Below are 14,164 nucleotides of genomic sequence, written 5' to 3'. Positions count from 1 at the left end.
GGCAGCGTTGCGAATGAATGGCACTGAGCGCGAATTTGTGAATAAAAATTCGAAAGCCAAACCGACATAGAAGCCCCTAGCGAAAATATCCACAAAATGAACCAACTGTTGACAAACTTTGATCATTTTCCCAGCAAAATCTGACTATTCGACAACGAAGTGGCTCACATGAATTGCTATAAGTAAGTAACATGCGATTACCATAAAATCAGTTGGTGATTTTATTCGCAATTATTATGATTCTAAATAAAAAATGAATGTTTCACTCAGTACGAACGTTTCTCTTGATTAGCGCATTTAAAAATGATATGTCTGTTGTCGTTTTTCTACGTTCAACAGACTTTCCACTCTGTTTCTGAACAGGCTTATTGCTATTTTTCATAGAAAGAATAGAATTTATGAATTTTCCTAACAAGATGATTTAGATTTTAACGACTTATGAAATCAGTGATAACAAATCAACATTACATATACATATATCAGTCACTTTGTACTTAGCGTAATCAGGTGGGAATGAGTTTAACTAAAGTGGAATTGGTTAGCCACCAGAGCCCCGATTGAACGTTTGGAAGGTTTGCGACAATTCTTGTGGATCCATATTTCGAGCACGTTCGGGTGTTAGCTGACGTGGCGTCACCGTTCGTTGGCCTCGGTTCCGTGGCATGGGTGCTGTTTGCATGCTACCGCTTGATTGACTTGCTGATTGACTAGCACTACCACCATTAGCTCCATTTTGACCATCGTCAGAGTCATTGGCGTAGTCAAAGTTTGCTGCTGCTGCTGCTGAACCGTTTGATCTGTTGTTGCGTTGACTGTTTGTTCGCTGACTGCTCGACGATGAACGGTTGCTTGCATTGCTTGTATGGTGGCTTGTTGGCACTTGGAATATTGGTATCATTGCATTGTTGCCATCGTCGTCGTCATCATCGTCATCGTCGTCATTATCACGTCGAGCTGGTGGGCCACCCGTACGCTTAGCAACATTTCGACTTGGGCCAGCTTCTTCACGACGTCGTTTGCTTGTCGATCCACTGCTCGATGAATTACTCAAGACTGTGAAGAGAATGCCGAAAAATGTTCCATTGAAATATGGCAAAAATGTAACAATTCGTTCAAATACATCGTACAGTTTGTGTTTATACACCACCACCACCACCACCACCACCAAATAAGTGAAACTCAAAAATGAACCAGAAACCAAGTATTTCCATCCGAAACTACACTCGTCTCTCAATAAAATGAGGTTATGACAAACGATGTTCAAATTGCCAACTTTGTTATTTTAGCGACAGTTTGAACATATTCAAATTAAAAATTTGACACATCTATCATTTCCACTGAAGTCATGTACAAAACAGCCCACGAGAACTGTTTGAAAATATTTGTTAGGACTCACATGGACGCGATGCATTTGAATATGATGTCGTCTGTTCTCCAGCGCTTCGTGTTGCTTTCTTTGCAGCGATGGCTGCATTTCGTTTTCGTCGATTCAGTTTGGCAAGTGCACGCCTTTTGCAATTACCACAGAATCTTGTGGTTCGACCGTAGTCCGGCTTGTGCTGTCTCATCATCTCTAGCAACTCATTGTTGTTCAATCTGTCCAAATTTTGGGTAGTTTTGCAATATGCACAAGCATCTACGCCGGGAGTTACCTACAGAGTGGAAATGTAAAGTGAGTTTTTACACACAAAAAAGTGACGGAATTCTTTCAAATTCCTTCAATATACGCATTTACAATAAATATCGAAATATTCAGAATATATCGACAGAAAATCACGAACCCTTACCATTTTGACCAAATTGACCAATGTTTCTGTCAGTGCACAGCGATTTTATTCACACCGATTGCATTCGATTTCAGTTGTTATTTCGTGAACGGTTGGCGGTAATCTGGCATAAAAATGCTAGACGAAAGTGACAGTTCCAATGAAATTTCAATGACAGACCGATGGATGCGTTCAATGGTTGTGCTCAAACGGCGTTTTCAAATCGTCGATATTTGAAATGTTTTTTACGTTTTCGCAGCACAAATTTAATATTTTTAAATTATTTTTTTCTCGCTTTTATATCATCCATTTATTTGACAATACATTTTGTTTTAGGATTTATTTGATTTTCGAAGAAATTGGATGTAAAAAAATGTATCACATTCAAGCAAGCGCTGGAATACCGCTGTCAGTGTTGGTTTCGGTAAACATTGTATTTGTGTTGCTGTTGTTCATGGAACCGACTTTTACCGGAATGAGTGAAACACCAACCAAAAAAGGTTCTTCTTGGAATTTATGCAGAGATTTTTATTTTGTTGGGGTTCTAAAGACTTTTTGACAGATCAAGAAGAAATTCTTTGAAATATCCAAAGGATCAAATTGAAACGGAATTTCTTAGTAAATCAAGAAAATGAAAAGTTACTTTGGTAAATCAAATTTATCACAAAATGAATAAATCAATGAGTTTCAGCGTTAAACTTAAAAATAAAACGTCATTTCATATGATTATCAATAATATTTCAATGTTCATATTTATTATTCAATGACAGTATATCAATCAAAGTACAGTAATAGGTAATAATATCTCTCTCTTTCTGTTTCCGTTGATCATTCACGGAACAAATATTTCTGTCTGTTCTCCTATGAATTGTGTGTGTGTTTTATCGAATAAAACTCTGCATATTTGAATATAAAAGGAACGAAAATAAAAACGATGCAAGAAAAACAGGAATAAATTGAAATAGAATTCATCAGTGGATTTTTATTTAAAATTTGTTTTGGGTGATAGAAAAAAAAACAAGGAATTACATTGTAAATAAACAATTTGAATGGAACTTAAGCGGAAAATTCAATCAATCAGAGAAAAATAATAATAATACAATTACACGTGTAAAAAAGAAGTTTTTATCGTTTTTATATGCCTAGACTTTGACTTATGTGTTACTTATTTGTGTATGTGTGCTGATTATCATCTAATAGAATTAGCTAATTACATGCGACCAAACTCTTGTTCTCTCTATGTTTGTCTCATCAAGAAATAAAAGTATGTGTTTGTGTGTGTGTTTTATGATCTGATTTGTGTTTTGTAAATTAAACTTTTCTTTCATTTTCATTTTCATTTATTTTTTTTTGCTTTTGGCTCTCCTTAAAATTATAAGCATAATCACTTCGGTCGTACTTTGTTGCCATTCCGATTCGAATGCATTGTCAATCGGACGTGTTTTCCCTTCTGTTTGACCGATTCGTCATTTGTGCTAACTACATCCATTCGAATCTACAGGCTACAATCATTCCGATTTCATTTTTAGTTCTTCTTCTACTTCGTTTAATTTTTATCCCATTAAACTAATCTAAATTCTATTTACTCGAGACTTTTACCCATCTTGAAACTTATACATCTAGAGAATTGTTTTTTTTTACTTTCAAATAAATCTATTCTGTATTTCATATTTCATTTGTGTTTCTCTCTTTTTTTTAATGATTTTTGTTTGTATGTATAATGTTTGCTTGTTTTTTTTTTTAAATATTTCGACGATGTCTTGGACCCCGGGTTGGTACGCAATTTGGTCGATTGGATATAAAAAGCGTTTTTGCCATGCAACGACATGGAGGTCACAATTATTGGTGTTAATCGCTGTTATCGCAGTTTCGAATGCGTATTTCGAACGTTTTTACTCGAATCCCCCAATTCAAAAAACCGCTCGTCATTCACATTTCCATCCTACTCACTCAAATCACCATCGTCATTTTTGTGTTATCGTTTTACAACTTTTGCAATATTTTATATAACATCTTGGATATAATTTTATATTAAATAAATATTCGCATAGATTTTCTTCTTCTTTTTCGTATGTTTCTTGTGTCAATGTACAAAGTTGAAGGTGTTCTTTTTTTTCCTTCCATTTAGTTGTTCTGTGATTCGGCCATTTTAGCGGCAGCTTCTTCGGCAGCATGACGAGCAGCTGCAGCGGCTGCCAAACGACTTGCTGATGAACGCAGTTCTCGTTTACGTTCTGGCAACACTAGCTCTTGGAAGTCTTCACCTGATCGCGGTCGTTTGCTACGTGTTCGTCGTCCACCACGACCAACATTCTCTTCTTGCTGATCCGATCCTTTTGAGTCACTGCCTTTTGTTTCATCTTTGTCCCCTTTTTCCGCATTCAGCGATGCCTCACTGTCACGCGACGTGTTATTTGATGGAGCCGTTGTACTGACTGGCGTCGATGGAGTCGATTGACCACCATTCTTTGACACTTTTGATGGTGCGATCAAATCCTCAAGATCCATTTCTTGATTTGGGTGCTCCTGTAATGGAGAAAAAAGCGAAGGGATTTAATGAAATGTTCTTTGGGTGAAATATTAGGGATTTCATGGAAACAACAGTTTGGAACTTTGCCTAATGGGGCAGAAAAGATTGTGTTTATTGATAAATACCTGTTCATGTTGGCTTGAAGTAGATGTCTGTCGTTCACGACTCTCACGCTGTTCTCGCTCGATTTCTCTCTCTCGCTCCCGTTCATTGCGCTCACGTTCCCGTTCCCTTTCTCTTTCTCGTTCCCGTTCGTTGCGCTCACGTTCACGCTCTCTATCACTTCGATCACGTTCCCGTGTTTCATGCTATTTTTTACAAGAAGAATTGAATAAAAAAATTAATAAGGGTCAGTACAATTCGATAGTAACAAAATAAACGGTTTTTTCTGTCTTCAATCAATTGGTGTTCACCTGATGTTGTCGCGTTGATGAAGAGCTATCAGATGATTTGGCTGGACTTGGCATTGGTGACATGCTCACCGATTGCTACAAAAGAGGATTTGCCGTTAAAATATTAATCAAGATTGAATGGAATTGAATCGAATCAATTGAAAAAGATTGCAAATATCTGAACCAGATTATCAACCTACCTTATCATACTGTTGGGATGACGGCGATGGAGCGATGGTAATGGATGTTTGTGGTGGAAGGCCGGCAATGCTAGCGGCGGCAACTGGTGAAAGTGTCACCTTTTCAATGGTTGTTTCGTTTGATGTGCCCGCATTCAAGCTAGTTGCTGAAGCGCTTGACCGGTTATTTCTCGTCAATGCTCGCAACTGTTTCTCATCAGCAACAGCGGCTGCCATCAGACTAGCCAAACTGTCGCCTCTTGATTGCTGTGACGAGGATGACATGCGAGAGCGTTTCGATTTGGGTTCATCTAAAATACTACTGTACATCGATGATGCCGCCGACGACGACGTTGGAATTAATGAAATGCCAGAGCCCATACCCAAGTTGCGTGCAAACAATTCCACTTGCGATTTGCTCAATTGATTTATCGCTTCTTTCATTTCTTGCTCGTGATCGCGTTGTTTTTCTCTTTGCTCACGCTGTTGTTCACGATGATCGCGTTGTTCTCTTTGTTCGCGACGTTTTGACGAGGATGATGAGCTGCTTTGGGCGGCTGCCATTTGAGCGGCCATTTCAGCAAACAATGCTTGGCTAAGTTCGGGTGATAACAATTGCGATGGATCTTTGTATGATGATTTCGAGCCCGATGACATTGAAGAACCGGCCAATTTGGTGGCATAGGCTTGCATTGCAGCAAGATCTGGTGGTAATCCACTTCGGCTCAATTGTTCCATCAATTTGAGACGCTCTTTTTCTGCCTTATCATTTCGATTTTGACGTTCCTGCCGCTCTTGCCGTTCTTGTCTCTCGTGGCGCTCTCGATCTTGACGCTCCTGTCGCTCTTGGCGTTCCTGGCGTTCCTGGCGATCTTGCTTAGCTTGTTGTTGTTGCTGTTGCTGCTGTTGGCTTTTGCTTGTGCTACTCGACGACGGACGTCCAGTCAACGCAGATATATCCAAACCAGCTGCACGTGACAACGTTTCCAAGAACTGTGGATCTTGTGGCATTCCAAGCAAACTTTGTAGCTGAGCTGCTTCACGGCTCAATTGGCTTGATGTTGCCGAACTGCTGCGGCCACGACTCGATGGCGATTGTTGCACTTGACTCGTTGGCAATGCACTCGAACTCATTCGCGATGTTGTTGATTTGCTTGAAGATTGTTGACGCGATGAACTTGTGCTTGTCGATGATGTGTTGGTGTTTGATGTGATTCCAGCCGATGAGATTCCATTCAATAAATTGTATTGTTGTGCTAATTGATCGTAGACAGACATATTCGAACTCGACGACGAAAACGGATTTAGGCCACCCAAACCCATTGGTGTGTACAATGTATTCGGGAACATGCTAAATGGATTGCTTGGATCCAACGAAAAGCGTCCTAATGCGAGAGAAAAATTCGTTTTTTATTAGATGAAATTGACCAAGAAAAAATTGACAACAAAATCATAGAAAAATAATATATTTTTTTGAGTTAGTTCAAACTTGGTTCAGAACATGCAAGGATAAAATCCAATTAAAGTTTGAAATAAATTTCAAGCACTCACCACTCGATGATGACTTAGACGATTGTTGTTGATTCGACGACGAACTGGATTGTTGCGACTGTTGTTGTTGTGCCGCTACTGAACTTGATTTTCTCTCTTTGCTCGAAGTCGATTGTTGGTTCGTGTTTGTTTTGCCCAAATTGCCTAAGCTCGCAAGGCTGCCCAGATTTCCCAAATTACCGAGATTACCCAAATTCGTTCCGGCCATCGTAGCTGCCATTGCAGCCAAATTTTGTGGATCCAAACCGGCGAAGCCTCCTAATCCAGCCAAATTAGCAATCATATTCATGTTCATGTTGTTCAAATTGCCCAATCCGCTCATGCCGGCCAGATTTGGTAAACCAGCGAATGGCATTGAAAGCAGTGGATTTTTCGGGTCAAAGCCGCCAAGTGACAAACTTGACAGCACACTTGGATTCAAACCAGTGAGATTGGCCAATTGTTGCATTTGCGCTGCAGTTGCTGCATCCAATGCCGTTTGTCGGCCTTTCTTCGATGATGATGATGATTGCGACTGTGATTGGCTTGAGTAGTTCGATCCATGTGGATTTGATGCACTCGCCGATGATGCGCTGTGTTGTTGTTGTTGCTGCTGTTGCTGTTGCTGTTGTTGCTGTTGTTTCGATGAGGGCATGCTCATTGACAACGTTTCGCTAGCCTTTGCTGTTGCTTGCAACAATTCAATCCATTTTGGATCGATTTCATAGGCGGGATTTTCAGTGAGCCATTGACTCAAACGTTTCAATTGCGGTGCTTTGCTGCCGCTGATACGTTTACCAGTGAGTTTGTTGATAACAGCCACATTTTCTTCGCCCGTCAAATTCTTCATTGCATTCAAAGCCGCTTGATGGCTCATCGCTTGTTGTTGTTGTTGTTGCTGTTGTTGGTGACTGGAGTTTTGTGAGCTCATCTGCTGTGATTGCTGTGAACCGGTTTGAGTTTGTTGACGTGTCGAACGACGGAAATCACTTGCCGATTGTGCATGCGATGCTTCCGAATGACGCTTCGATTCAAGTTCTAAACTTTGACGATTCGCTTTGGCTTCTTGAGCAGCAGCGTATTTAGCACTGGAAGATGAAAAAAGAATGGAATTAATAAATTTTGCATCAATGTGGAAAAAAATGATTAGGAAATCTAATTTTATCACATACTTTTGCTCAGCAGCTTGTTTCATCTCAGCCAAAATAGCCTCATATGTCTTGCGTTGCACTGAGTTTGGTGGTAATTGCTGCAGTAATTTCTGTTGTTCTTTGAAGAATGCTTGCGATTGAGCCAAAATTTCCTTGGCCGATGCTCCTTGCATACTACCAAATGGATTGGCGCTTGCACTGCTGCTACTTGCACGAGCACTCGAGCTTGCGCCCGATGTTCCCATCATCATATTTTGTAATGCAGTCAGATTTGTATTGCCTTGATTTGCCGAATTTTTCGACGATCCTATTTCAAATAGAGGGATTGAGAAATTGTTAGATTGATGATGACGATGAAAAATCATTTTTTTTTTCCAAGAAAATATTGATAATTGTCATTTGATACGAAAGTCAATTTTATGTCTTCCCTCATAAAATTCTAAACCAATCAAAAAGTGTTAGTCAAAAGAGTTTCTTACTTGTATTTGAGCCTGGAACACTGGTAACAGTAACGCTGAATGGTTTCTGTGACGATGTTGATTGGCTGCTCAAAGCGGATGGACCACTGGCCGGTGTAACGGACACTGATGGTGGAATTTGTGCCTTTTTCGAAGATGGTGACGAAAGCAATGGATCACTGAATGTTTTCTGTTCTTTTGCTGCTGATAAACCGAAAACAATTTCGTCGAGTTTTCTCTTTCGCTTTTCTTTGCCACTGGCCGGAGGAGGCTCTTCGTTTGGTGTTGGCTGTAAGCAAAAAAAAATCGTGGAAATTTAGTTAAGTTACTGAATTCATTTTTACTTTCTTCCAAGGTCAATGAAAAAAAAAACTTTGTAAAGATCTAGTTAGATCTCCCCAAGAAAACCAAATCAAACTTACGTAATTGTTTTTCTTCATCAATTTGGTCAACATGTCGTCGAGTTTGCCTTTACCACCACCACCACCGCCACCTAATGGTGATGCGCCGCTTGATTTCTTTGAAATGGAGAAATCTTGTACTTCGCTGAAATCCATGACGCCGCTCTTCATTGACAATCGATCTTTCATTGGTTTGCGACCGGACGAAAGGTCCAAACTGGCTGAAAGATCGATTGGTGTCAATGTGCTTGATGTGCCCGGAATGCGTGCCGACATTGTCGATTTTGTACTGTAATTGGCCGCTTGTTGTTGTTGTTGTTGCTGCTGTTGCTGTTGTTGCTGTTGTTGGTTCGAACCGGATCGGCTCAAATGTGATTGATGTTGATGTGCTGGTGGTGGTTGCATGGCGGATAACGAACGTTTCGCACTCTTTGGAAGAATTTCATCATCCGTCGGCCAGTTCATTGGTTTGCTTTGAACCGGTGTTTGTGGTGCCGAACCGGGCATTGAATCTTGTGAATTATTCAAAAGTGCATGCAATTTTGCACGCTCCGTTTCCACATCGATTGCAATGTGTCGCTTGCGTTTCTTGCCACTTGTCGGCAACACCGGCATTTGCATGTTGGTGTATTTTGTATTCGGCGATGGAATCGGCAATACTGATGCCGGCGATTGCATTTTCTTTGTGGCAGTTAAATCTCCCGAAATCGATAACAAATCTGGTGTTGATCGGCCGACCAAGTCAATGGTTGGTGGCATGTGTTTGACAGTTTCATGCAATGGAACATCCAAATTGATGCCTTGGCAACCTGCATAGGCTGAGTATGATTTATTTACTGGCCATTCCGAATGCTCGATGCAATGGACGATGTGCGAAACACGTTTCTCCAATGCAAAATCGTGGAACCAGCGAATCTTGACTGGATTCTCGAACTTCAATCGAGTTTGTTGCAACAGTTGTGCCAATTGTTGGTTTTGCTTTTCAATGGATGCCTTCTCTTTTTCGTGCATGACTTCGTCATCGTCGGGATCGCCTTTGCCCACGATCATTACATCGTCATCGTCATCAAGAATAGTCACGCAATTCTCATCTTGCGCTTTCTTCTCTTCAACTTTGACTGGGCTCAAGACTGGCTTCACATCTTCAATTGATTCAACCTTTGATTCAGCTGTTGGCTCTTCCTTTTCAATTAGTTCGCTTTCGGCTTCTTTCTCTTGTTTAATTTCTTCCACAGCGACTGATTCCTCCTTTTCAGTGGCTGGTTGCTCTTTTTCTGTTTCTTTTGGCGATTTCGGTGGAACAACCTCAGCGATTTCGTCTGCAATTTTGACCGAATCCTCGGTTTCCATTGGCTCCTGTGGTTTTGGTGATTTTGGCTCGGCTTCATCAGATTTTTCCTCAACCGTTGGTTCGGCAGTTTCGGTTGTTGCCTCTTCTTTTTCGCTATCAGCAACAGTTTCGGCTTTTTCAACCGATTCTGTCTTTTCAGGCTCTAGTTCAGTTTCTGGTTTCGGCGATGCTGGTTTGACCGTTTCTTGCTCATCTTTTGGAGATTCTTTTTCAACATTTTCAGCTTCAGTGGCTTCGGTGGCCATTTCGATATCGGCCGTTTCTGTGTCGGATTTTTCTTTTTCCTCTTCGACTGTTGGAACTTCAGCCTCTTTTTCAGTAGATTCACTTTCAACTGGTTTTTCTGGTGACTGTGGTGTTTCTGTTTCTGTTTCGGCAGTGTCCATTGGTTCGCTATCATCAGCTTCTTCTTTGTTGTCTTCGTCTATTTTCAATTGCTCTTGTGGCTTTGGTGATTCGACCTCAGCAATTGGTTCTTCGGCCGATTTTTCTTCGGTAGCCTCTTCCTTTTCAACATTTTGAACACTTTCTTCCTTCTTTTCACCGTCTTGCTCTTCCGCAGCAGCTGCTGGTGATTTAACTTCAGCGATTGCCTCATCAGATTTTGGTGTTTCTTCGGTTTCGCTTGGTTTCTCATCGACGGCAGTCATTTCAATATCGGTCTTTTCGGTGCTTGGCTCCTCCTTTTGAACCTCAGATTCAGCGGCTGGTTTTTCTTCTTCAGCTTCTGTGGTTGGTTTGTCAGTTTCAGTTGTTTCGGTCTCTGGTTTAGCCTCTTCTGTTTGCTCTTTTTCCGTTTCTTTCTCTTCACTTGGACCACTTTCTTTGGGCGTTCCTGGTTTTGCCTCATCGCTTACTGTCTCCGGTTTGGCACTTTCAACTTCAACCACTTTAGGCTCTTCTTTGATGCTCTCTTTCGGTGGTGTCGACGGTACAGCTTTGATTGGTTCCGATTTCACCAATAATTTGGCCGCCTCAGCTTGTTGTGCTAGGATCCATTGTTTTTCAAGCATTTCCAGGTAGGCACGTTCGGATGCCGCAAAACTGAACTCGTGATCAATGAAGATATTCTGTTGTGATTGATAAAGACCGTGCTTCATCACAGCGCGAACCAATTCACGATCGTGTTTGCCAGACTCCCACCAGTCGGGTGTGTCCAGATTGTTCTGGCACAAATTCAAGCGTTCGTCATTCAACGCAGTTTTACCAACTTCTTTGAGTTTCGACAACAATTCCAAGCGATCCAATATCAAACGTGCATGATCTTCGCTAATGTCCTCAATGACGCCTTCCAATCCTTTCTCCTCTTCGGTCAGGCGAACATTTGCTTGTCGCTTGCACATCGCAATGAACACTTTGTAGTAGTCACTGAGTGCTTCGTCACTTTTGCGATCCAATTTCGCAATGGCTCGGAAACGTGACCAATCGGGTGTTGGAATGGCCACTCCAATTTGCAAATCGACACCATAGCCGGTGAGTACACGCAAAAATTCATACTCCTCACGTTTGTTCCATTTCTTTGGAATAGTTTCCAAGCGAACGCGTTCACGTTCTTTGACCGCCTGTTCGATTTTCTCGCGTTTTTCCATTTTCTATACGAAACAAAGAAAAAGAATTGAATAAGATAAAAATTTGTCATTTTTCTTTGCATTTTTTGCAAAAATGTTGCAGCGAATGAAAAAAAGAATGGAAAATAATTTACAAATATCGGAATGAAAGTGTTATTAGGTTTATAAATCGTGTTGGGATAAATATATATGTTTGTCTGTATTATGTTATTTGTTGAGTAGAGTTATCACTGTGAAAATAAACCACAACATCGACAATAAAAGTAAACACACACACAATTTCGAAATGATTCTGTTTTTTTTTGTACAAGTGTGAATGAAAATCGGTAACAGGTAATTGAGAAGAAATGTTAGCAATAAAAAAATGGACAAATTTGGTCTGAAGTGAGTATTATGTTATATTTTTTTTAAATATGCATTTATGCGACAATTTTGTGTCTGAAAATAAAAATAAAAAGCTGTGTAGATATAGACTCGTGTGCACTTAATCCCACGATAAAATGTGCCAACGAGTCACAATTGGAAGTGTGAAAATATAAACAAATGAAGTATCAATAAGCCATAAGTAAACAATTTTGTTGAAAGATGAGAAAAATGCGCTGCTCAAAAAAGTCTGCTTGTTAATTGGATTGGATTGAAAAAGTTTGATATCCGTTTGCAATTTACAATCAACCTTGTGATATTTTTTTCTCTTTTGTTTTCTTCTTTTTCGATTTTTTCAAGAGTTTTCATTTGAATCAAAACATTTTCTTTTCTGATCAATTTTTTTTTCTCCTTCGATTCGAATTTTTTCATCTTTCAATCTATTCTTCGCCCAATTTCGCAATTTAATTCCCACTAAAGCCAATTTGATATACACAAGATGGATATGTTCCCAAATTTCAAGCTTAAAAATAAATTTTAACTATAAATCTAGTGGTCTAATAATATACAAAATGATAGAATGCATGCCGTTCAAAGGGAAGGATCGAAATGCCAACAAAAAATTTCGAAGCAACCAGCCAAAATACAAAGCGATATCAAGCACTGAATGTATAAAAAGTGATGCTAAACAATTTCTTTCTATACAAGCAAAGAAATTTCGAACAAAAAAGCGAAGCAGTTATAAACAAAGATTATGTGTCTTAGCCGAATGATTGAACAATGAGTTTGGAATTATGAATAAAAAATTGTAAGTAATGGAATTTGGTTTTTTTTTTGATTTGGTATGGAAAGAAAAACAACAACAACAACAACAAAACAAATTGGAAGTAGTGTTTTTTTTAAATTTGATATTTGAGTTTGAATGTGTATGTTCTTGCTTTGGAAATGTAAGTAAAATTATATGTAAAAAAATCAAATGGGGGGATGAGAGATAGAGAGTATCACAAAAAAAATGAAGAATCACTCTTCGGGATGGAATGAGTGATCCGAGTGGTGAGCATAGGCACGTGTTCACGTTTATTGTTTGTTACTAACCAAGTACATGGCCAATTTCTTGAGATCCCAATTTCCCAATTGCAATGTTTCGTTGGGCGGTAGACCTAAGCCGAGACTATTCAGCATTAAGTTTATTTCGGCTGCAGTCGGTTCTTGTTGCATTTGGGATTGTTGTTGGTGTAATTGACCGACGACGACCCGTTGTGTCGTTTGTTGTTGTTGTCCGGACGGCACAATTGGTGGTATTTGCGCCGTCGACGTATTCACTAACTTCGTTTGCGTCGGTAGCCCTTGAATTGGCTGTTGTTGTGGCAATGTTACAAGCGCTTGTAGCTAAAGACACACATGGTATATCAAAAATTATAAAAAAAAACAAATACTGCAACATTCTTTCTCTTGTCACACTTTTTTGCAAGTGATATTCAATTGATATTATTTGTTTTGACTTAATTTTAATTTAATTTATTCTCATTCTTCTTTTTCTCTTTTTTTTTGGTTTTTGTCTTGTGGTGCGCGCAAGTGATTTCAAAATAAAAATGTAACAAAAAAATAAAAGTAAATGAAATTTTCCTTTGGAATAATAACACATGCATCGACCAAATCATAAGTTCTAATCATATTCACCCTGTTTTTTTTTCTAAAAATTTACAAGTAAATTTTCTAAACAAACGAACAGATCCAGAAACAATTGCACAAACTCAGAAATAATAATACAGAAACCATACGAACTACAACTGGTTTGTTTTTGTTTTGCTTTTTGATATGTCTTTTTTTTTGTTGGTCAGGATTGAAAAATACGGATAAAATAATGGTTTTTTGCCAATTTAGAAAAAGAGAGAGACGTAAATCAACGAATAATAAAAAAAACAAATAGGAAAACAGCTGAAATAATATCAAACTAATTTATAAAAAAAAGTGCGTTCCAAATAGATCTGATATACTATATTTTGTGTGATCGTGTTTTGGTGTGTACTTTCGGTGCGAAATATTCTCAGTAAAAATTGTTCATCGATTTGGTTCTTTTTATTTGGTTTTGTCAACTATCATCCCTAACTAAGAGTTCTTTAATAAGATTCTCAAAAGTGCTTCGAGGTAGACAGATTGTGTGAGATAAAATGAAATGGATGGAAATAGTTTACCTTGGCCTTTTGTTGTTGCTTCAATTCCTCCTTTTTGTAGTTGCGCTGGTATGAAGTGATAACGCGTCGCAACCGAGTGTTTAGATCTTGCATTGATGGCCAAATCAGGCTATCGGCTGGAGTTTCACCAGTTACGCTACCAGCCACACTTGGAGCACCTGCTATGCTTTCGACCTCATCATCAGCACCTGGTTTTTTTTTCAAAGAAGGAGGAAAGGTATAGCTTAGATTGGTCGAATTCAATTTTCGATGGAATAATTTTATCAACGATTTCTTTTGT

At 39.3% G+C, this 14,164-nt stretch overlaps 2 protein-coding genes and 1 long non-coding RNA gene across 9 annotated transcripts in view; 1 reads left to right on the top strand and 2 right to left on the bottom strand.

The window, feature by feature from the left end:
- Positions 1-260: 260 nt before the first annotated feature.
- LOC129565082 (RNA polymerase II-associated factor 1 homolog) lies at positions 261-2,253 on the bottom strand. The gene is made up of 3 exons (XM_055439451.1): positions 1,788-2,253; positions 1,397-1,652; positions 261-1,053 (listed from the first exon to the last, which is right to left on the bottom strand). The coding sequence occupies exons 1-3, from the start codon at positions 1,788-1,790 to the stop codon at positions 539-541; spliced, it is 774 nt and encodes a 257-aa protein (XP_055295426.1). The 5' UTR covers positions 1,791-2,253; the 3' UTR covers positions 261-538.
- On the top strand, positions 1,599-2,869 carry LOC129565083 (uncharacterized). The gene is made up of 2 exons (XR_008687563.1): positions 1,599-1,672; positions 2,103-2,869. It is a non-coding gene; the product is annotated as an uncharacterized LOC129565083 (long non-coding RNA).
- Positions 2,723-14,164, bottom strand: part of LOC129565080 (uncharacterized) — a 36,677-nt gene continuing 25,235 nt past the window's right edge. For 5 of the 7 annotated variants that reach the window (XM_055439445.1, XM_055439447.1, XM_055439444.1 and 2 more), the window contains 10 exons: positions 13,885-14,072; positions 12,785-13,078; positions 8,429-11,350; positions 8,028-8,295; positions 7,570-7,855; positions 6,419-7,485; positions 4,889-6,252; positions 4,710-4,784; positions 4,422-4,604; positions 2,723-4,292 (listed from right to left, as the gene is read on the bottom strand). In XM_055439445.1, the coding sequence (XP_055295420.1) occupies positions 3,891-4,292; positions 4,422-4,604; positions 4,710-4,784; positions 4,889-6,252; positions 6,419-7,485; positions 7,570-7,855; positions 8,028-8,295; positions 8,429-11,350; positions 12,785-13,078; positions 13,885-14,072 (7,049 nt within the window). In that variant the 3' untranslated portion in view covers positions 2,723-3,890. The remainder of the gene's footprint in view (positions 4,293-4,421; positions 4,605-4,709; positions 4,785-4,888; positions 6,253-6,418; positions 7,486-7,569; positions 7,856-8,027; positions 8,296-8,428; positions 11,351-12,784; positions 13,079-13,884; positions 14,073-14,164) is intronic. The other 2 variants (XM_055439448.1, XM_055439450.1) reach the window with 1 other exon arrangement.

Source organism: Sitodiplosis mosellana, unplaced genomic scaffold (genome assembly GCF_009176505.1).
Source record: "Sitodiplosis mosellana isolate CC-2019 unplaced genomic scaffold, AAFC_SMos_1.0 Smas_scaffold_2, whole genome shotgun sequence".
NCBI classification, from domain to species: domain Eukaryota; kingdom Metazoa; phylum Arthropoda; class Insecta; order Diptera; family Cecidomyiidae; genus Sitodiplosis; species Sitodiplosis mosellana.
Note: the sequence above shows the minus strand (reverse complement) of the source record. Positions and strands in the feature narration are given on the sequence as shown.